Below are 22,000 nucleotides of genomic sequence, written 5' to 3'. Positions count from 1 at the left end.
GCAATTTTCTATTAACGTACTTATCTCTTTTAATTTAAAATATATTTAATTGTGTCATGTGAAACCGGTAGAGGTGGTAATTTGTAGATTAATTACAGCTACATAATATACATATCAGGTATGGGGCTCAGTACTGAATATAATATTCTACTTCTACTTATAATCATCGATTGTTCACTTAATTGGTTTAAATTATAAAAGCTGCTTATGGCGGCGTCCATGCGTCGGGTTGTCTTTCTCCCTTAAATATGGCGAGGGGCCCAATGGCTGGCCATGCGTCATACTCGTGAACGGGTGCTACTTGTGGTGACTGGTCGTACTTGAATTCGAGAATGAGGTGATATTAGTTTTTCTACTAAAAAATTGCGTGTTGTTCCCACGAGTACGTACGTGCTCCTATTTCACCATGCCTCCTGCTGATAGAGGACAAATCTTTGTTTTCGAGATCATATGCAACATGGTGCAATGGTTACAGGTCTTTAGAAACATTGTGTAAAAGAAAAAACTTAGCAATTAAAAAGAGTGGCGTTTATTGCCAGTTCTTCTCTTTCGTTCTACGCCCTTGATATGAGAACTGGCAGTAAATGTAAAATTAGAAGCATTTAATGTATATTTTTTTTGACGTTTCTAAGTGTACAATTTGTTACCTATATGAGTAAAAAGAAAGGCTCAGTGATCTTTTAAATTTTACAGGGGATTACCTGCTTTGTCTATTCTTATAGAAACAAACTACTTCAATTGTTGATACATTCACTCCATGTATATGCAAAGAAATAAACTGTTTGCCTTCTAGGTCAAATAATTATTATTATAGTAATAGTGCAGAGCTTTCTTAAATGTTCCACAAATAGTATTCCTAGTTCAAGACATATATAAAAGAAAAGTAACTAAGCTAAACTAAAATTAAAAAAAAAGTTCAATGTGAAAATCTTATTTATTTAAAAGATATACATTATATAGATACATATAGGAAAATGTTTCTATCGATTCGGTATTATGCTAGAGACAGTAAATATACAAAATAAATAAACAAACAATTTTATTGATCTGTAACAGCAATTTTACATAACATTAAGTGTTGTTTAAATTGATTTCGTAAATAATTATTGGCCTTAATGCGATTTTGACTTGAAACTCAATACAAAATTATTATACCAGCTTATATAAAGCAATTATGTAGTTTATCTGGTAATAATTGTAAATGATTGCCTGATTTAATAGAAGCGGTTAACAAGGACCAAGATCACAAAGCATAACAGGTGATCGTTTATTTTTTAAATTATTAACTGCATCGCAGTATAAGAAACAAATGTTCCAATAGGAGATGCCATTGTCACCGCAAACGGGGCGATACAGGTGGGGACAGGCATCGCAATTAAAATAGTTGTACGCGCGACATTGTCCTTGATACGATATAGTTAGAGGCTTTTCGTTCTGACGACAACGTACTTTGTTTTCGCAGTCAAGGGCGCATTTGTTACCATATGTGTTTCCGTCGCTTGCACAAAAAGGATCATCGATTTCAGGACAAGGGCATTCACATTCGCCTCTGTAAGCGACAAATAAGTGTAGGTGTAATTTTCCAACTCTCTTACTTTCACAGTTTAATTTGCATTCGTTGTCATATGTGTTTCCATCACTTCCACAAACTGGTTCATATATTTTTGAGCAGGAACAACTCTGGCATGCTCCTCTGTATTGCAAATCGAGGTTTAGTTGTTGGTTGTTGCGACTGGCACATTGCAGAACGCATAGATTTTGGTACGATTTGTTATCGGTTCCACAAACAGGAATGATAGTACTATAACATCTGCACGGGTATTGGCAAAGGTCTCTATTAGAAACAGTTAAAGGAGATAAACCGTTTTTAACCAATTTTCTACTTACACAAGACAATTCACATTCATTTGTATATGTTTGTCCATCGCTACCACAAACCGGCTGAACTACACCATTGCATACGCATCCGCCATCACATGCTCCCTCATGAATTTGGCGTATACTTGGCTGATGATTTTTTTCCAGTTCTATGTTTCTACATCCTAGCTTGCAGCTATTCCCATAAGTTTTGCCGTCACTGCCACACACTGGTTGATAAAGTTCTATACAGAAACACCCTTCCTCACACTTTCCTGTATAAGCTGGGTGGATAATAGTTTTGTTATTTTTTTTTCGATTATTATTTTCACAGTCAAGTTCACATTGATTAGAATAGGTTTTACCATCAGTTCCACATATAGGGTCATAGTTCAATGGACAGGCACATACATCTGAACATTCTCCTTTATATGCTACAGTTATATGCTTACCTCCATTTCTTTGTTGTTCTTTATCTTTACACCCCAAGACACATTTATTACTATACGTTTTTCCGTCACTTCCACAAACGGGATTATAGTCAGCAGTGCATAAACAAATATCCGGGCATTCGCCTTTGCTAACGATAGTAATTTGTTTTTTACCTTGTCGTTTTAACTTGTGGTTTCGACATTCTAGCAAACATTTATTGCTGTAGGTTTCTCCATCATCACCACAGATTGGGTCTAAATTAGCGGGACATGGACAGAGATCAGAACATTCTCCTTTATAATCAACTTTTATGTTACGATTTTCTTCTTTATTTTTACAATCTAGTACACATTTATTGCTGTACGTGTTCCCATCATCTCCACACACTGGGTCTGAAATTGCAGTGCATACGCACTTATCAGTGCACGGACCTGAACTGGAGACTTTCACAATAGGCTGGTTATTCTTCTTTCGCTTATTATTTTCACAATCAAGTTCACATTGATTAGAATAGGTTTTTCCATCAGTTCCACATATAGGGTCATAGTTAAATGGACATGCACATACATCAGAACATTCTCCTTTATATGCTACAGTTATATGCTTACCCCCATTTCTTTGTTGTTCTTTATCTTTACACCCCAAGACACATTTATTACTATACGTTTTTCCGTCACTTCCACAAACGGGATTATAGTCAGCAGTGCATAAACAAATATCCGGGCATTCGCCTTTGCTAACGATAGTAATTTGTTTTTTACCTTGTCGTTTTAACTTGTTGTTTCGACATTCTAGTAAACATTTATTGCTGTAGGTTTCTCCATCGTCACCACAGATCGGATTTAAATTTGCGGGACATGGACATACATCAGAACATTCTCCTTTATAATCAACTTTTATGTTACGATTTTCTTCTTTATTTTTACAATCTAGTACACATTTATTGCTGTACGTGTTCCCATCATCTCCACACACTGGGTCTGAAATTGCAGTGCATACGCACTTATCAGTGCACGGACCTGAACTGGAGACTTTCACAATAGGCTGGTTATTCTTCTTTCGCTTATTATTTTCACAATCAAGTTCACATTGATTAGAATAGGTTTTTCCATCAGTTCCACATATAGGGTCATAGTTAAATGGACATGCACATACATCAGAACATTCTCCTTTATATGCTACAGTTATATGCTTACCCCCATTTCTTTGTTGTTCTTTATCTTTACACCCCAAGACACATTTATTACTATACGTTTTTCCGTCACTTCCACAAACGGGATTATAGTCAGCAGTGCATAAACAAATATCCGGGCATTCGCCTTTGCTAACGATAGTAATTTGTTTTTTACCTTGTCGTTTTAACTTGTTGTTTCGACATTCTAGTAAACATTTATTGCTGTAGGTTTCTCCATCGTCACCACAGATCGGATTTAAATTTGCGGGACATGGACATACATCAGAACATTCTCCTTTATAATCAACTTTTATGTTACGATTTTCTTCTTTATTTTTACAATCTAGTACACATTTATTGCTGTACGTGTTCCCATCATCTCCACACACTGGGTCTGAAATTGCAGTGCATACGCACTTATCAGTGCACGGACCTGAACTGGAGACTTTCACAATAGGCTGGTTATTCTTCTTTCGCTTATTATTTTCACAATCAAGTTCACATTGATTAGAATAGGTTTTTCCATCAGTTCCACATATAGGGTCATAGTTAAATGGACATGCACATACATCAGAACATTCTCCTTTATATGCTACAGTTATATGCTTACCCCCATTTCTTTGTTGTTCTTTATCTTTACACCCCAAGACACATTTATTACTATACGTTTTTCCGTCACTTCCACAAACGGGATTATAGTCAGCAGTGCATAAACAAATATCCGGGCATTCGCCTTTGCTAACGATAGTAATTTGTTTTTTACCTTGTCGTTTTAACTTGTTGTTTCGACATTCTAGTAAACATTTATTGCTGTAGGTTTCTCCATCGTCACCACAGATCGGATTTAAATTTGCGGGACATGGACATACATCAGAACATTCTCCTTTATAATCAACTTTTATGTTACGATTTTCTTCTTTATTTTTACAATCTAGTACACATTTATTGCTGTACGTGTTCCCATCATCTCCACACACTGGGTCTGAAATTGCAGTGCATACGCACTTATCAGTGCACGGACCTGAACTGGAGACTTTCACAATAGGCTGGTTATTCTTCTTTCGCTTATTATTTTCACAATCAAGTTCACATTGATTAGAATAGGTTTTTCCATCAGTTCCACATATAGGGTCATAGTTAAATGGACATGCACATACATCAGAACATTCTCCTTTATATGCTACAGTTATATGCTTACCCCCATTTCTTTGTTGTTCTTTATCTTTACACCCCAAGACACATTTATTACTATATGTGTTTCCGTCACTTCCACAAACGGGATTATAGTCAGCAGTGCATGTACAAATATCAGGGCATTCACCTTTGCTAACGACAGTAATTTGTTTTTTACCTTCTCGTTTTAACTTGTTGTTTCGACATTCTAGTAAACATTTATTGCTGTAGGTTTCTCCATCGTCACCACAGATCGGATTTAAATTTGCGGGACATGGACATACATCAGAACATTCTCCTTTATATGCTACAGTTATATGCTTACCCCCATTTCTTTGTTGTTCTTTATCTTTACACCCCAAGACACATTTATTACTATACGTTTTTCCGTCACTTCCACAAACGGGATTATAGTCAGCAGTGCATAAACAAATATCCGGGCATTCGCCTTTGCTAACGATAGTAATTTGTTTTTTACCTTGTCGTTTTAACTTGTGGTTTCGACATTCTAGCAAACATTTATTGCTGTAGGTTTCTCCATCATCACCACAGATTGGGTCTAAATTAGCGGGACATGGACAGAGATCAGAACATTCTCCTTTATAATCAACTTTTATGTTACGATTTTCTTCTTTATTTTTACAATCTAGTACACATTTATTGCTGTACGTGTTCCCATCATCTCCACACACTGGGTCTGAAATTGCAGTGCATACGCACTTATCAGTGCACGGACCTGAACTGGAGACTTTCACAATAGGCTGGTTATTCTTCTTTCGCTTATTATTTTCACAATCAAGTTCACATTGATTAGAATAGGTTTTTCCATCAGTTCCACATATAGGGTCATAGTTAAATGGACATGCACATACATCAGAACATTCTCCTTTATATGCTACAGTTATATGCTTACCCCCATTTTTTTGTTGTTCTTTATCTTTACACCCCAAGACACATTTATTACTATATGTGTTTCCGTCACTTCCACAAACGGGATTATAGTCAGCAGTGCATGTACAAATATCAGGGCATTCACCTTTGCTAACGACAGTAATTTGTTTTTTACCTTCTCGTTTTAACTTGTTGTTTCGACATTCTAGTAAACATTTATTGCTGTAGGTTTCTCCATCGTCACCACAGATCGGATTTAAATTTGCGGGACATGGACATACATCAGAACATTCTCCTTTATATGCTACAGTTATATGCTTACCCCCATTTCTTTGTTGTTCTTTATCTTTACACCCCAAGACACATTTATTACTATACGTTTTTCCGTCACTTCCACAAACGGGATTATAGTCAGCAGTGCATAAACAAATATCCGGGCATTCGCCTTTGCTAACGATAGTAATTTGTTTTTTACCTTGTCGTTTTAACTTGTGGTTTCGACATTCTAGCAAACATTTATTGCTGTAGGTTTCTCCATCATCACCACAGATTGGGTCTAAATTAGCGGGACATGGACAGAGATCAGAACATTCTCCTTTATAATCAACTTTTATGTTACGATTTTCTTCTTTATTTTTACAATCTAGTACACATTTATTGCTGTACGTGTTCCCATCATCTCCACACACTGGGTCTGAAATTGCAGTGCATACGCACTTATCAGTGCACGGACCTGAACTGGAGACTTTCACAATAGGCTGGTTATTCTTCTTTCGCTTATTATTTTCACAATCAAGTTCACATTGATTAGAATAGGTTTTTCCATCAGTTCCACATATAGGGTCATAGTTAAATGGACATGCACATACATCAGAACATTCTCCTTTATATGCTACAGTTATATGCTTACCCCCATTTTTTTGTTGTTCTTTATCTTTACACCCCAAGACACATTTATTACTATATGTGTTTCCGTCACTTCCACAAACGGGATTATAGTCAGCAGTGCATGTACAAATATCAGGGCATTCACCTTTGCTAACGACAGTAATTTGTTTTTTACCTTCTCGTTTTAACTTGTTGTTTCGACATTCTAGTAAACATTTATTGCTGTAGGTTTCTCCATCGTCACCACAGATCGGATTTAAATTTGCGGGACATGGACATACATCAGAACATTCTCCTTTATATGCTACAGTTATATGCTTACCCCCATTTCTTTGTTGTTCTTTATCTTTACACCCCAAGACACATTTATTACTATATGTGTTTCCGTCACTTCCACAAACGGGATTATAGTCAGCAGTGCATGTACAAATATCAGGGCATTCACCTTTGCTAACGACAGTAATTTGTTTTTTACCTTCTCGTTTTAACTTGTTGTTTCGACATTCTAGTAAACATTTATTGCTGTAGGTTTCTCCATCATCACCACAGATTGGGTCTAAATTAGCGGGACATGGACAGAGATCAGAACATTCTCCTTTATATGCTACAGTTATATGCTTACCCCCATTTCTTTGTTGTTCTTTATCTTTACACCCCAAGACACATTTATTACTATATGTGTTTCCGTCACTTCCACAAACGGGATTATAGTCAGCAGTGCATGTACAAATATCAGGGCATTCACCTTTGCTAACGACAGTAATTTGTTTTTTACCTTCTCGTTTTAACTTGTTGTTTCGACATTCTAGTAAACATTTATTGCTGTAGGTTTCTCCATCATCACCACAGATTGGGTCTAAATTAGCGGGACATGGACAATGATCGGAACATTCTCCTTTATAATCAACTTTTATGTTACGATTTTCTTCTTTATTTTTACAATCTAGTACACATTCATTGCTGTACGTGTTCCCATCATCTCCACATACAGGTGACAAATTTAAAGGACATATACAAGGTGACTTGCACTTGCCCTTGCTTACCTCTTCTACACAAGGTTGTCTTTTTCTTTTCAGTTCGTCGTTTTTACATTTCAGTTCGCAATCATTCCCATACGTTTTTCCATCGCTACCACACACAGGTTGATAGATATTGGGACAAATGCACGGATGTAATGGTTCTTTACACTCTCCATCATATAATTTTTTTATATGGTGTGATCTGTCCAGCTCTGAATTTTTACAGGAGAGTACGCAATCGCTGCCGTAAGTCTTACCGTCACTGCCACAGACTGGCTTATAAATTCTAGTACAGACGCATGGATCACGAAGTGGGATCGTACTCCATGCTGAATGTGACATAAAAAGTAAGGCTGAAATACCTGCAAAAAAAAAGATTTATTTGAGAGGAAACAATCTACAAAAATATAAAATCATAAAATTGATTAAGCAAACTTACAAAGTACCGACTTCATGTTGTCAAGCAACAATTCGCCATCAAGCTGATTATGTACTAATCAAGTTAAATGCTCCAAATTTAATTTATACTATCTATTGTTTGTTAAACTGGTAACTGATACGTGAAGCACACAATACATTTAAACATTCCATGAGTAACACTATATTTATGATATTTAATTTAAGCCAACAATATTACTTATCCTGGCTTTACTTGTTTATAATGATTTTGAAGATTGAATGATAAAAATTTAAATCATGTAATACTCTTGTATTTCAGACATGAAAATAATCTTCCTATAAAGTCGATTAAAATTAAGTTTATTTATTTATTTATCTACCTCGGTAACACTAAAATGTTTAGAAAATGAAAAACGGCTTAATGTAGAAAGTCGCCAATACTTTTGTTCTTCGAAATAAGCTCCGTTCCTCTTTACACATAGTCGTATTCGATGGAACCACTGAGAAAAGCAGTGGGCCCATTCTTCCTTAGGGGTCACCGCATCGGACGGACAGCCCCGTGTGCAGAGGCAACAGCCTGAAACATCAGCACAGAGGAATCAGTCACCCATGTAGTCCTGGAATGCGAGGTTGTGGCTTAACAGCGAACGGAAATCTTTTGAACAGTGAGGTCACTCCGTGAAGCCTGTGAAGTGCCCAGGAGACTTCTGTGCTTCTGGAAGGATCTAGGCAGGTTAAATTAGCCAGGGTTTTACGCAAAACTGACCAAATTTGAGTCTAGTTGCGAAAAATGAGTCCACATACGTAACCAAACCTAACCTAAGCCCACAACGAAAGTCATAATAAATCATTGACCGAAAATTTTCTCGCGTTAGGGGTTTATTTTCACGTGTAACAATAGTTTTATATATGCCGCCAATGCACAAAAACAAATGAATGCAATATACTAGATTAGGTTGCCAAAGAGTTCTAAAATTGAAATTACAAAAAAGTTTTAATTGGCAATATATTTTCTAACTGGCCAATTCTAAACATATTCAGTGTAACCCATGTATTTATTATTATTACTCTGTAACTTCCACTAGCGATCCCGAACCGCGATTTCGATATTCGCGATTCCATGGTTGCAGCAGAAGCGTTGAGATTGATATCGCTTTCGCCATTGTAAGTTACAAAGTCAGTATGCTGAAGCAGACTAATGTAAGTGAAGGTTTTCTTGATTGGCAAGCAGGCTCATTTTAAATCATATAGCTGTTTTGTGACAAGCTATACGTAGGAAACCTTTTTAAATGAGATTCAAAATTTCAACCCTTTGAAAAGTTCGAGTTTGCTTCTATATTATTGCAGTGAACAAATTTGCAAAACAATGTCGTTTTTATATTTATAATAAGGCAAATCAAGTTACTTTTAGTCAACATATTTTTTTCAATATATTATACACATCTTTATAAACAAACCGAATAATATGTGCAGCTGTTTAAATGGTATTCATATTTTTTATTGTTTGATACAAAGAAAAATTATTCGCGACAAATGAGGGGTGAACTTTACTTAAAATTTTCAATGTCTGTTTTAATCGAAAACATTTTTCATTTACAATTCGTCTCCATTACATAATTTTTTTTATTCCAATAGTTCCTTTTTAAATAAAATTGAACAGCCTTATCTATGTGTATTGTTTAATTTGGTCAGAGATTTGACCGAAATTTGTATATGTGTATAATATATGTTATTTAACATAAACGGAAACGCAAACTAACATAATATAAACAGAAACCAAATTCTATTTCATTTGTATAACGATTTTTTTTCTAATAATGTGAATAACAATTTTAAATTAATTTCGGTTTTTCTAAAATTTTAATTAATGTATATATCTTCCATAGGTTTGTCGTCAAGAAAATAATAATTGAGAAAATAATAATTTATTAAAATAGCGCTGGTTCTTATAAAGTGTTTAACTTTTACCAATTGGGTTACTATAGTAAGATTTTAAATTTAACACCCTTCACGGTTTGTGTATTAAAAGCGTAAGGGTTTAATATTTTGATTATGGGTGACATTCTCCAAAGTACTTAACGAATATGTATTTTTCTTTCGTCTCTTCTTTCTTATTCTCTTCTTTACTTCGTTGACAGTAGAATTCGCATATATTTGGATAAGTATATCCATCGCTACCACACACAGGCGCAAAGGTTTCAGGGCAGAGGCACTGTCCACAACGACCCTTTGCTTTTATAGATATTAACTCTTTATCTTTTAGTTTCTCGTTTTTACAGTTAAGCTGACATTCATTTTCATATGTCTCATCATCACTTCCGCAGACTGGATCATAAATATTGTAGCAATAACAATCTTTGCAAAGTCCTATATTTTTAATAGTGATAGGAAATTGTATTACTTCGTCTTTCTTACCTAAAGTTTTATCTTGAACAACTATATCTGTTGTCTGTTCATCTTCGCTTTTAGTAATTTTTATATCTTTATTTTCATTACGTTTATACCTGGGGTGTGAATAATCATCGTATCCCCCGTAAGAGAATCGATCCGAATTATAATAATTTGGTAGGTTTCCATTTGCGTATCCAAAAGTATTGTAATTATAATAACTATTATCGTTATTACCGAAACCATTAATATATTTAGTGTTTTCATATTCACGTGGGAATAACTCATAAGGTGGTCTTAAATTTTTGTTTACACAGTCTAGTATACAATAGTTTTTATAAGACTTTTGATCACTACCACATACAGGTTGAACTATATCTAAACACTTGCAAGGGTACGTACAAGCTCCTTTCTTAACAATTTCAATTGGTGATAGACCAGATTCTTCAATCTGTTTACTTTCACACTCTAAAATGCATGGACTTCTATAAGTTTGGCCGTCACTCCCACACACGCTTTCTTCCGGAGACTTACAATCGCATTTTACTTTACATAAACCTGGATATGCTATATTAACATATTTATCTGGATCTATTAATTCCTTGTTTTTGCACATAACTTCACATTCATTTGGATATGTTTTCCCATCTGTTCCACAAACTGGTTCATAAATATCAGAGCAGATGCAATCATCAGAACATTTTCCGTAACTTACTACGATTAAAGGTTTCTCACCATTTTTTTCGAGTTCCCTGTTTTTGCAGTTTAAAAGGCAATCATTCCCAAACGTAATACCACCGATACAGCAAATAGGTTGATAAATTTTGGGACAATAACAATTGGTATCTTCGTTACATTCCCCTTCATAAGATATAAACACTTTAATACCTGTTTTATTTTCAATATTATAACATTTTATTTCGCATTCATTGGCATATGTTTTTCCATCCGACCCACAGACTGGGGCATAGATTTTAGAACACAGACAACCTTCTTCCTTTTTACATTCTTCTGGGTATGCAATAGTAACTGGATCTTTATTATTTTCGATATTGTAACATTTTAGTTCGCATTCATTAGAATATGTTTTTCCATCCGACCCACAGACTGGGGCATAGATTTTAGAACACAGACAAACTTCTTCCTTTTTACATTCTCCTGGGTATGCAATAGTAATTGGATCTTTTTGATTTTCGATATTGTAACATTTTAGTTCGCATTCATTGGCATATGTTTTTCCATCCGACCCACAGACTGGGGCATAGATTTTAGAACACAGACAACCTTCTTCCTTTTTACATTCTTCTGGGTATGCAATAGTAATTGGATCTTTTTTATTTTCGATATTGTAACATTTTAGTTCGCATTCATTAGCATATGTTTTTCCATCCGACCCACAGACTGGTGCATAGATTTTAGTACACAGACAACTTTCTTCCTTTTTACATTCTCCTGAGTATGCAATAGTTACTGTATCTTTTTTATTTTTGATATTATAACATGCTAGTTCACACTCATTATTGTAAGTTTTTCCATCTGATCCACAAACAGCATCAACATTAAGCGGGCAGAAGCATCCTTCTTCTTTACACTCTCCTTCGTATGCTATAGTAACAATAGGGTCTTTCTGATTTTCTTCGTTATAACATTTAAGCAAACACTCGTTATTATACGTTTTTCCATTAGATCCACAAATTGGTAAGTAGATTTTAGTACAAACACAAGCTTCTTCCTTTTTACATTCTCCTTCATAGGATATTTTTATAGGGGAATCGTTTTTATTTTCATTGTTTTTGCATTTCAAAAGGCATTCATTGTTGTAGGTTATTCCGTCTGAACCACAAACTGGTTGATATATTTTCGTACAAACACAGTTCTCTTCTTCTTTACATTCTCCCTCATATTTAGTGGTTACTAGAGGACCTTTTAAAATACCACCATTAAAACATTTTAGTTCGCAGTCGTTGTCGTAAGTTTTTCCGTCTGACCCGCATATTGGTTTATAGATTTTCGTGCATATACAAGACTGGCGCGGGATTCTAGTAGCTTCAGTTGTATACGCTTGAATGAACAGGACTGCAAACAACCCTGAAAAATTCAAGAATATTTAATTAAAAGATATCTGCCTATGTTTTTGTAAAAATTTAAAACTTTTTACTCACCAAGCGCGATGTCTATAAGTTTTTTACGCGCCATTGTGTATAGTTCTAAAACTAAAATGCACAAATAATAACAATTCAGATTAATGTTTTCAATTTGTAAACGGAAGTATAACAATTAATATTATACGTAATTGTAGGATTTGATTTATAATTGTACTTATATTTGACTTTGCTTCGTTTTAATAGCTGTTGATGTTATTATTGTTAGAACAAGAAACTAGGCAAATTAAGTAAAAAAAAATTAAATAGAATAAAATCTATATGAAATACATAAGAATATAATTGTGTGTAACACACGGTGAATCCACTGTGTAAACGTATACAGATATCGTTATAGTAAAGGTATAATCTTTATTACAAAATAAATATATTTTTATACATTACGGTGTTAAACACAGGCTGGTATAAAAAATAAAATTTATCTAAATATCGAACTCAGGACTTAGTAAACTGTATTTAATATAGATACGAGTAAATTCGTGAGTTAAGCTATGCAATAGAAACTGAGGATCGATAAATCTCACAGAAATTACTATTTCCTTGCTGCATGTATTGGAATTGAAGCAATATGAATTCATTTACATAAACAAACTTCATTACATAAGACAACGTATTTTAATAATATTTTAAATAAATTTCAATGTGTTTTAACGATACTAATGTAGTAAAATAACACTATCGCTCAATTATTTGCCAGTGAGTTATGCGTTGCTGTTTTTAAAGACACTTAAAAGAAATTAAATAAATATAGAATGTAGGATATGAAACGAATAATTCATAATATTTTTTTATGATTCATATGAGCAGGAGGCTCATCTGATGTAAAGTGATACCGCCGCCCATGGACGCTCACATTACTAGAAGGCTCGCAAGTGCGTTGCCGGATTTCTTTTTCTTGAAGGACCCTAAGTCGAATCGGCTCGGAAATACTTAAGATGTTACCCTTTATTGAGTACATAATCAAATTTTAATATTCCATTGTTTTAATATGTAACAACAATTAGCCCTCTAGGTACATACGGTACCTACGGTAAGGTTGTAAAATAATACGGCCAATAGTAATATATTAAAACAAGTTTCAAAAGTTTGGTCCTTGTGGAAATGTCTTTAATGTTGGCTACATTTCTTCACTGTATTGCGTTATTTAAGGTATTTTAAGTACATTGTTAACACCGTATGTGTATGTAAAAAATAATATGTATCGAAAAAAAACAACATTTTTTAAACGATTCGAACTTAAAGAAACCAAGTAACTAATTATAATTCCGTATCGTTATTTACTTTGTTACGGATAGTACAAATCGTGCGTAAGCGCACAGGAATTTGTTGCGTGATACATGCAATTGTATAATTCGAGTAGCAAAATATTATATCATTACTGCCCAAAACATTGTTTCATACATAATGTATCCTGAATTCTAATTGATTTGATGTCCAATTATCTCGTATTCAGAAGATATATTCTTATAATTAGGCCTGTTTCACTTCTTACTGGTACTTTATCCATACATTATGGATAAAGTACCAAATAGCTATGCAACACATAAATTATTCGAAAGATAAAAGTTCCAAATAAGATACTTCAAGTTTCATGACGAATAACGCTATCTGACATTCGTGTATAGCTATTTGGCACTTTATCCATACATTGTGAAACAGGCCCTTAGTATATTAAAAGATCTTGAAATAAGTAAATCAAAGAATACACGTGATGCTATCAAGATCAAATCATAATATTATTTATTCATGAAGGTTCACTGTACGAGATATGAAAACAGTAACGTAATGCATCTAATTACGGCCAGGTCTCAAAAATGCATAACGGACAAAACTGCCAAAAAATAATTATATAAAATGTTTGCTTGGTTTTGCTTGTGTTATATTGTTATAATGTTGTTTCGTGTAATATGTAAACACTATTTCATGAAATACAAGAAGGTTTTATTATTAGTTGGAAACGTAGATCGGTTCGTCTATTTCCGGTTACGACGATGTGCGCAAAAATTCAGTGTTAACGGTACCTAGTTCTTGACCAAATGATACGAATCCGATCCCACTAGAGGTCACCCTTTAACTGGACCGGTGAACAAAAAAATGTTTTTATATTATTCTATTCTAGGCCTTGGACTTTTTTAACACATTTTTAATCTTGTGTGTTACATATATATGTTTGTCTTTGTGTGTAACACTAAGTGAATCCACTAAGCGTGTGAACGTATACAGATATCGTTATGTTACGGTATAATCTTTATAACATTTTAAATATATTTTTATACATTACGGTGTTAAACATAAGCTGGTACATATTAATGTTGTGAGCTTAATTGTATTACTAATGACAATATTATATGATACTAGCGGATCCGACAGACGTTGTCCTGTCTACACGTCTTTAATTTCAAAATTTCAATTTTTAATAAGCCATTTTGATTAAAATTATTATTCAAATGTTATGACAATATCTAACGATCCAGCACATGGTCACACACGATATAACACAATGATAACAAAACTTTTTTTAAATTTCGGTACAGACTAAAATTAAAATTCGAATATTATTTAAAATTTGACACTGCGATGGTAGCGCCGTCTGTCGGATCCAATGTAAAACATTCCAAAATCAACAACAACTAATAAATTGAAAATTAATTAAAAAACATTGTCCAGCGGACAAAATTGTGAATCTAAACCATTCCCAGATCCCCTTGAACACACACAAAAAATTTCGTCTAAATCGGTCCAGTCGTTTAGGAGGAGTTTAGTCACATACACACGCACACAAGAAATATATATATTAAGATTATATAATTAAAAAGGTAAAGTATTCAATGAGTACATCACTACACACACTTCACAAATCACAAATTTTGTTGGTATAAATTTGAAAAAAATTCCATCAATTTATATACGTTTTCAATACATTTTAGTTTGCATGTTTCTTCGACTACACAAAAATTAGATAATGTACTTATTAATATTATTCAACAGCATTATATATGTAATTGTGTGTAAATAATACTAACAAACTATATTACTTTTTAGTACGCTGTAATGCATCTATCTATGTAAGATGACTCTATGACCGCCTATGTGGTGGCCTTTAATAATAACTCACTTTTATACGTATTCAGAAGTTATATACCCCAGCTAAATTGTTCAGCATTGCTCGTGTTTTTCCTTATTGAAATAAAATATTTGCGAGTTCCGCTCAGTTTGATCCTGTAACTGAACCTCTGTTATTGTTTTGCGCTGACCGAGTTTTGTCATACAATTTTATTAGGAGGGTAATAAAAATATAGCCCGGTTTGTTTTAGGCGTTTTTCCCCAACATGAGAGTAGCTTCTTGACAGTCCTTTAATGAAAAATATGAAATACTCTTACAATATAATAAAAACGCTTTACGTAGAGATATATATGTAGGTATAAAGTAATACGATATTGTCTCGTTTTTGTAGTTTCCATATCATATAATCTCGGCTATTTTACGTCACACGATTTGAAATATCGAGCGAAGATGTTTTTTCACAATTATAAGATATTAATTTTCTCATAAATTGTTAAATTATATAATTATTCAAATATTTATAACACTACGAACAAAAGATAGTGTTGTATGGCGCCAAAACTAATGTCATTACCGCGCATGCGCGATGCGGACGTGCGCTACCACAGAGATAATGTGCTATAGACATTACGAACTTTTTTTAAAAAAATTTATGACCTGGTAACCTAGACCTGTAAGTCATAATTTGAACTGTATTTTTTAATGTAATTATAAATAGGTTTGTAGGATGTTTTAGTAAAACGTTGAATGGCGACAGGCGGGAGGGAGAAACACACTTATATGCATTGGTAATACTAAGTTCAGTAGCCAGCACAAGTCTTTGAATAAGGAATCTTTGGCAATCGAATATAATGTGGTGGATCGTTCCTTTTGCTTACATTACGAGCTTCTTCCTCGCTGTCATAGACTAAGCATTCGTTCAGTTCGCATAGTAACGTCTAGTTATCCCAGGGACAAATATACCTGTAATAATATATATCAACAACTATAGACTTGAAAATTGTTCTTAGTTTAAAATTAGATTTAGTTTTGAATCAGAATTAATATGAATGTAGTAAATGTATTTACAAACTGTATGATATATGCTTCCACAGTTTTACTATGTAATTATTGGAATATCGTAGTTTCCAATTATACAAAAATATGATAGATGCGGGAATAACGAGTTGTGATGTGGAATCAATCTTCGGCAAATGTGATTACACTCACGTACAAAACGAATTACGTTTTTGCTAAATCACGCGTTGCCAATACTATCAAATCAATGGATACTATCTCGCCAGTCTGAAATTTTTATTACGACATTAATCATTTATACAATAATGTCTACTTTCTTTATTTTTTATTGATTTATCAAGTATTTGATTTGGAGTAATACAAATTGTAATATTACTTAATAATTGCGGACAAAATGATAATTTGACGTTACCACTGCTATTTAGTCGACATGATCATCGGAAGACGTTTTAGAAATCAGTTTATTTTTAGTAGTAAGTCAGTAGTTTTAGTAATCGGTGATAAAATGCAACCTTGGCGAACACCTCTCTGAATCTCTATATATGATGAATGTTTGACGTTTCCTGCTTATTATATACCCTCGTAAATACTGTTTTCCTGTGTGGTATGAATGTAAATTAAAAGATAATAATCATTCAATGTACGGCTTTTATTAATAACAGCGGACCTTTACATACGTAAATCTAAACCTCTCGAATCCATTTATAGACACTCAAAACATCTAATTAAAATCGATTTAGGAGTTTAATTACAAAACACACATTTAAAATTTATACAAAATGATAATGTGATTGTCTAATCGCAATAATATGTCAGTCATAGACTAAATGTAATTTAATAGACTTATTTTAATTCAATCAACGAGTATAGGGCCAAGTTTCACTCGATTGATGTGTAGGCAGTCTTCGCTCGCGAATATATCTTCTCAATAGAAACAGTAGTTCTAATACTGTCAGAATACTGCATCCGAAGAATATGTTAAATACTCCACCTAGTTGACCTGAAAAAAGGCATAGACTATACCACATCTGTGTAATATAAAAAGTCAAACCTGTAGGCATAGAGGCAATAGAATTTAGTGATACCTACCACCTAACCTACTATTGCTAAAAATAAAAAAATGTTGTTATATTCATGAATACGTTAAAACTATTATAGGTTAAAGCTAAATTAACGTTTAAAGAACCCGAAATAAGGTCTCGCCAGACCATTAAATTAAAAAAAACTGTGAAGAACTTACTAAACAAATTATGCCTCGAAAAATAAGAGCGTCGAGAGTATACTGTCTTTGTATAGCCATGTACATACAGCCTTATTATGGTCACTTTGCTCAGATCCAGATCATCACTGTAAAAGTTACTTGAATAAATAAATAAAGCCATTATTAAGCCAAACTAATTTCATGTTTGAAGTGATATTATTTACAATTATTCTTAGAAAATCGAATTACTTTATTTTAATAACTATGTTTCATTTTAAAACTATACCTATAAAGATAGCTGTGTTTAATCCAATACAATTGTGTAATACATTTTTATTTAATAAAGGAAACGTGCCAGACTCATTACAAATAGACGTGTCCTTCAACTGCGCTACAGATAAGAAAATAATGTTTAAGAGTGGAAACAGAAATATGAAATATAATAAAGGACGACTGGAAGATCGTTTGAAGGCAATAAAGCCTGTTTTGAAGCAAACTTCTACTGATTTTTACAACATAGTTTTAAATAAATAAACACATAAAATATAATTGAGTGTAGGCTTTGTACCTTCAGCGTACGACTCTAATCCCTAAGATCTTAGGTTCGATCCCCAGCATCGAACAACTTTCTTTATATGTACGCATTTGATATTCATCCGAACGGTCAAGGAAACCGGCTTGGTTTAAAAATTCAAGGAATTGTGTCAGGCACAGGAATCTGATCACCTTAACCCTTCAAAGATTGGCAAATAATCAAAAAACAGACACAGAAATCTGAGGCCCAGAACTAAAAAGGTTGTAATTATTTTTTATAAAATAAAGCCCAAGATAAAGATATAAATAAGTGTGGATTTAAGATGAACTAAGGTTTTACTACGCTTGACTTTAAATGCTAAAAAGGTTTTGCTTGTTTTTTATAGGAATAAAAGGAGCAGTTTTGAGTTACAGGATACAGCGATTCTCAATCCTAAAGTCGTAGGTGCCAACAAACTGTGCAGCAATGGACTATACGTGGGTAACACTGAAAATGTTTAGAACTCGCCAGTTAGAACATCACCCCTAAGGAATGGTTCCATTCTTCATTAGGGTCGTCGGTTAAAGTAGTAGACCCACAGGCTTTTGTCAGTGGTTCCAAGGCGAAGATGTGTAGAGAGAAAGGAAGATTACTTCGAAAAACAATAATTCAGCCGTTTTTCTAAACATTTTCAATGTTACCTAGATATGCACATCTAACACTCGCTACTCGATCACACTCCTAAAATGGCGGAATTCAGTGTGAGGAAGCCAACGGTGTGTGTCAGACACAGAACAGATATGCTTAAAATTAGAATTTTTTAATATGTAATGGAAGGCAAACGGGCAGGAGGCTCATATGATGTTAAGTTAAGTAATACCGCCGCCCATGGACACTCACATTGCAGAATGGTTTGCATGTGCTTTGCCAGCCTTTCAAGAATTGGAAAAACCCTAAGCGGAATTGGTTCGGAAATACTTAATAAATTAATATAGTAAAAAACTGTTAAAAAATATTATCTAGGTAAAAGGCAAAAATGAATTTGCAAAATCAAGTGTATTTTTGTTTTGTGGTGTGATTCTGATGAATTTCTTCGTCGCTTTATATAAATAGAGTTGCTACAGATCGTCTAATTAACAATTAATGTTTAGAGTATATATTGTTTGTATCACTTACTAGAATCTATCATATGTGGGCGTATCTGGAGTTAAAGGGAACGAAAAATGTCTCATGATTAGCTTCTCATTATCGCAAGATAATGGGCAATGGCAGACTTTGAATCGAACTGAAAAAAAGGGCCTTTTAGACACCTTACACCTTATGTCAACTACGTAGGCACCTATGATATATGTCTCATCGAGAGGAGACGTATTTTTAAAATGACTGAACCAATTTTGATGAAATTTGGGTTGTTTGACACACCTGAGATATCCTTAAATTTCTAGACAATTCCTGAAAATAGATCATACATACTGATAACTTTATTTTCTTAAGTCGTTAAGAAGTATACCTGCAGCTGTTCTGGCGCATGCTAACTGTCTTGGACCGCACATGGGCATCCCAAGAACGGAAGGATAATTCAAAAGAGCGCATTTACACTTCAATGCCACTTGCTTCATTTCACACTCTAACATGCAGTAGCGTCTGAAAAAGATAAGAGACGGGAGACCGAAGATCAAGCTAGTTTCTTTAACGCCCGAACCCAATATTAAATCCACAATCTAAGATAGAAAACAATCTGAGATCAGACCGTGACAGTCGATCGATTGTAAGATTTTAACTGGTGTAAATTAAAATCTTTGGAAATTAGAAACGCATGCCTTGTTAAAACATACGCATGTTACTTTCCCAGAACATTGCATATGAACAAGCAAAAAGCTACGTCTACACATCTAACGATTACGACTTTTGACAAAAATTATCGTCAGCGAATTATTAATTACTATTAATTTTCAAAAAATTTTAAAAATTGCATGCACAAAATAATGTAATATTTGGAAATCCTTTTAAGTGTGTAAGCCAGCTCTTCCATAACAAAGTTACTAAAAAAAAGTTGTTATTTTTTAAGTTTAATTTCTTTTCCCAAATGTTTTTCAACGTGTATTACGCGAGGTGTAACATGCGTGCGCGTTAAGAGTCAACGAGTGACTGTAATGTGTATTAATATTTAACTACATGTTCATCTCAGTATCATCTTCTACGTGAAGTGTGATCAGAGAAAGTTCTTAACGGCTTTTTATTAACATAGTAACAAAATACATTGTATACCAAAAAATTGTTTTAATTTGTACAAATTGTTTCTATTAATAGATAAATATCTCATTTATTATGACTCAGTCTCCTTCCTAAGTAGTTCTATTTTAAATGTATAATGCTATGTTAAGATGAGCAGTATTGGCCTAATGACTTCAGCGTGCGACTCTCATACCTGAGGTCGTAGGTTCGATCCCCGGCTGTGCACCAATGGAGTTTCTTTCTATGTGCGTATTTAACATTTGCTCGAACGGCGAAGGAAAATATCGTGAGGAAACCGACATGTCTTAGACCCAAAAAGTCGACGACGTGTGTCAGGCACTGAAGATCACCTACTTGCCTATTAGATTTAAAAATGATCATGGAACAGATTCAGAAATCTGACGCCAATACCCAAAGAGGTTGTAGCGCCACTGATTTATTTATTAATGCTATGTTAATACACAATATACCTGTGATATACGGGAAAGTATTTGAGTGGTTCATCAGTTAAGTAGCAACGGCGAAGTTGTGGACTGAGGCGTCGGGCTTCCTCAGTTAGCTGAATGGACTTCATTGTAAAGCCTGCCCAAACCTCTATACCAGGTGGTACAGGTGTACCGTTTGATAAGACATCCACATACATATTTCCGGGGTTTTTTGTACTTATCTGTTGCAAAGAATTTTTTATGGGATGACATTATATTTTTAGCAAAACGTATCGCGGTTTTTTAATTAAAGCGAAGAATAAAGAATAAAAAAAACCCTCAAAAATCCGCAATAATCTGTACTTTCATTATGAAATATACATAATATCGTAAAAGTTGTTTCACCAAGTTAAACTTTACCTAAGAAATTGGAGATTTGTATGAAAATTTAAGTATTTTTTTACCTATAAAATTTTGTTTTTGTCTAACTAATTGAATTTGATTTGCGCGCCAATCAATGGAAAATGAAATCTATAAATGCTGGTTAGAATCTCCACTTACAAAGTTAAAATTATTACTGTTGGATTTCTCCAAAAAAAATTCTGACGATTTTAATGTTCTATTACACGAGAATTATATTATATATTATAAGTTGTTTACCCATTTGTATGATAAATCTAAATTAACTGGAGGCTTTGACACATTTTGTTCAATCGCGATATTTAATCCATACGTCATTCCCATTTTATTTATGTGCATCTTTTCCACTTCCTTTTTATTTTTTTTATGATCTCGTACCTCTCTGCAAAATAATCATAAATATATATAAATAAAAATAATTATAAGAAATGTCATTAGTTATTTCTTTCCAGTATTACTCTGTGTATGTTATGTTTTAGAACATACATATTATAACTATACAAATAATAGAAACTATTGCATTCAGATTTTTCGGTGTTCGTAGTTTGATTTATGAGAATAAAAGGTAAAATTGAAATATTAAAGTTTTTACCTCCTGAACGAGTGTCCATTGAAAACGCAACAAAAACCGTAGCTAGTCAGTTCCATGTGAAACAAAGAGGAGCAGTTTGCATCTTTGCCCCTCCAGGAGCATCTAAGAATGTTTAAAAAATGTGTTTAAGAATGTGTTTGACTAGCAAC

General features: G+C 33.7%; 3 protein-coding genes across 7 annotated transcripts; all 3 read right to left on the bottom strand.

Moving 5' to 3' along the window:
• Nucleotides 1–915: 915 nt before the first annotated feature.
• LOC111002568 (serine protease inhibitor Kazal-type 5-like) lies at nucleotides 916–7,987 on the bottom strand. 5 transcript variants are annotated; one of them, XM_045632146.1, is made up of 3 exons: nucleotides 7,874–7,987; nucleotides 3,459–7,796; nucleotides 916–3,170 (listed from the first exon to the last, which is right to left on the bottom strand). In XM_045632146.1, exons 1-3 carry the CDS (start codon nucleotides 7,887–7,889, stop codon nucleotides 1,228–1,230), a joined length of 6,297 nt encoding a protein of 2,098 aa, XP_045488102.1. In that variant the 5' UTR covers nucleotides 7,890–7,987; the 3' UTR covers nucleotides 916–1,227. The 5 variants fall into 5 exon arrangements, with proteins under 5 accessions (XP_045488102.1, XP_045488101.1, XP_045488104.1 ...); XM_045632145.1 differs by having other exon boundaries at nucleotides 916–3,758; nucleotides 4,047–7,796; XM_045632148.1 differs by having other exon boundaries at nucleotides 916–4,346; nucleotides 7,011–7,796.
• A 2,044-nt stretch (nucleotides 7,988–10,031) lies between these two features.
• LOC123689947 (serine protease inhibitor dipetalogastin-like) lies at nucleotides 10,032–12,417 on the bottom strand. Its single transcript, XM_045632046.1, has 3 exons — nucleotides 12,384–12,417; nucleotides 10,624–11,622; nucleotides 10,032–10,045 (listed from the first exon to the last, which is right to left on the bottom strand). The coding sequence occupies exons 1-3, from the start codon at nucleotides 12,415–12,417 to the stop codon at nucleotides 10,032–10,034; spliced, it is 1,047 nt and encodes a 348-aa protein (XP_045488002.1).
• A 4,806-nt stretch (nucleotides 12,418–17,223) lies between these two features.
• LOC111002220 (pickpocket protein 28-like) lies at nucleotides 17,224–21,051 on the bottom strand. The gene is made up of 5 exons (XM_022272361.2): nucleotides 20,885–21,051; nucleotides 19,690–19,823; nucleotides 19,356–19,464; nucleotides 17,705–17,811; nucleotides 17,224–17,464 (listed from the first exon to the last, which is right to left on the bottom strand). The coding sequence occupies exons 1-5, from the start codon at nucleotides 20,986–20,988 to the stop codon at nucleotides 17,322–17,324; spliced, it is 597 nt and encodes a 198-aa protein (XP_022128053.2). The 5' UTR covers nucleotides 20,989–21,051; the 3' UTR covers nucleotides 17,224–17,321.
• Between the last annotated feature and the right edge of the window lie 949 nt (nucleotides 21,052–22,000).

Source organism: Pieris rapae, chromosome 18 (genome assembly GCF_905147795.1).
Source record: "Pieris rapae chromosome 18, ilPieRapa1.1, whole genome shotgun sequence".
NCBI classification, from domain to species: Eukaryota; Metazoa; Arthropoda; class Insecta; order Lepidoptera; family Pieridae; genus Pieris; species Pieris rapae.
The sequence above is the reverse complement of the archived record's forward strand: the minus strand, read 5'-3'. Positions and strand labels throughout refer to the sequence as shown.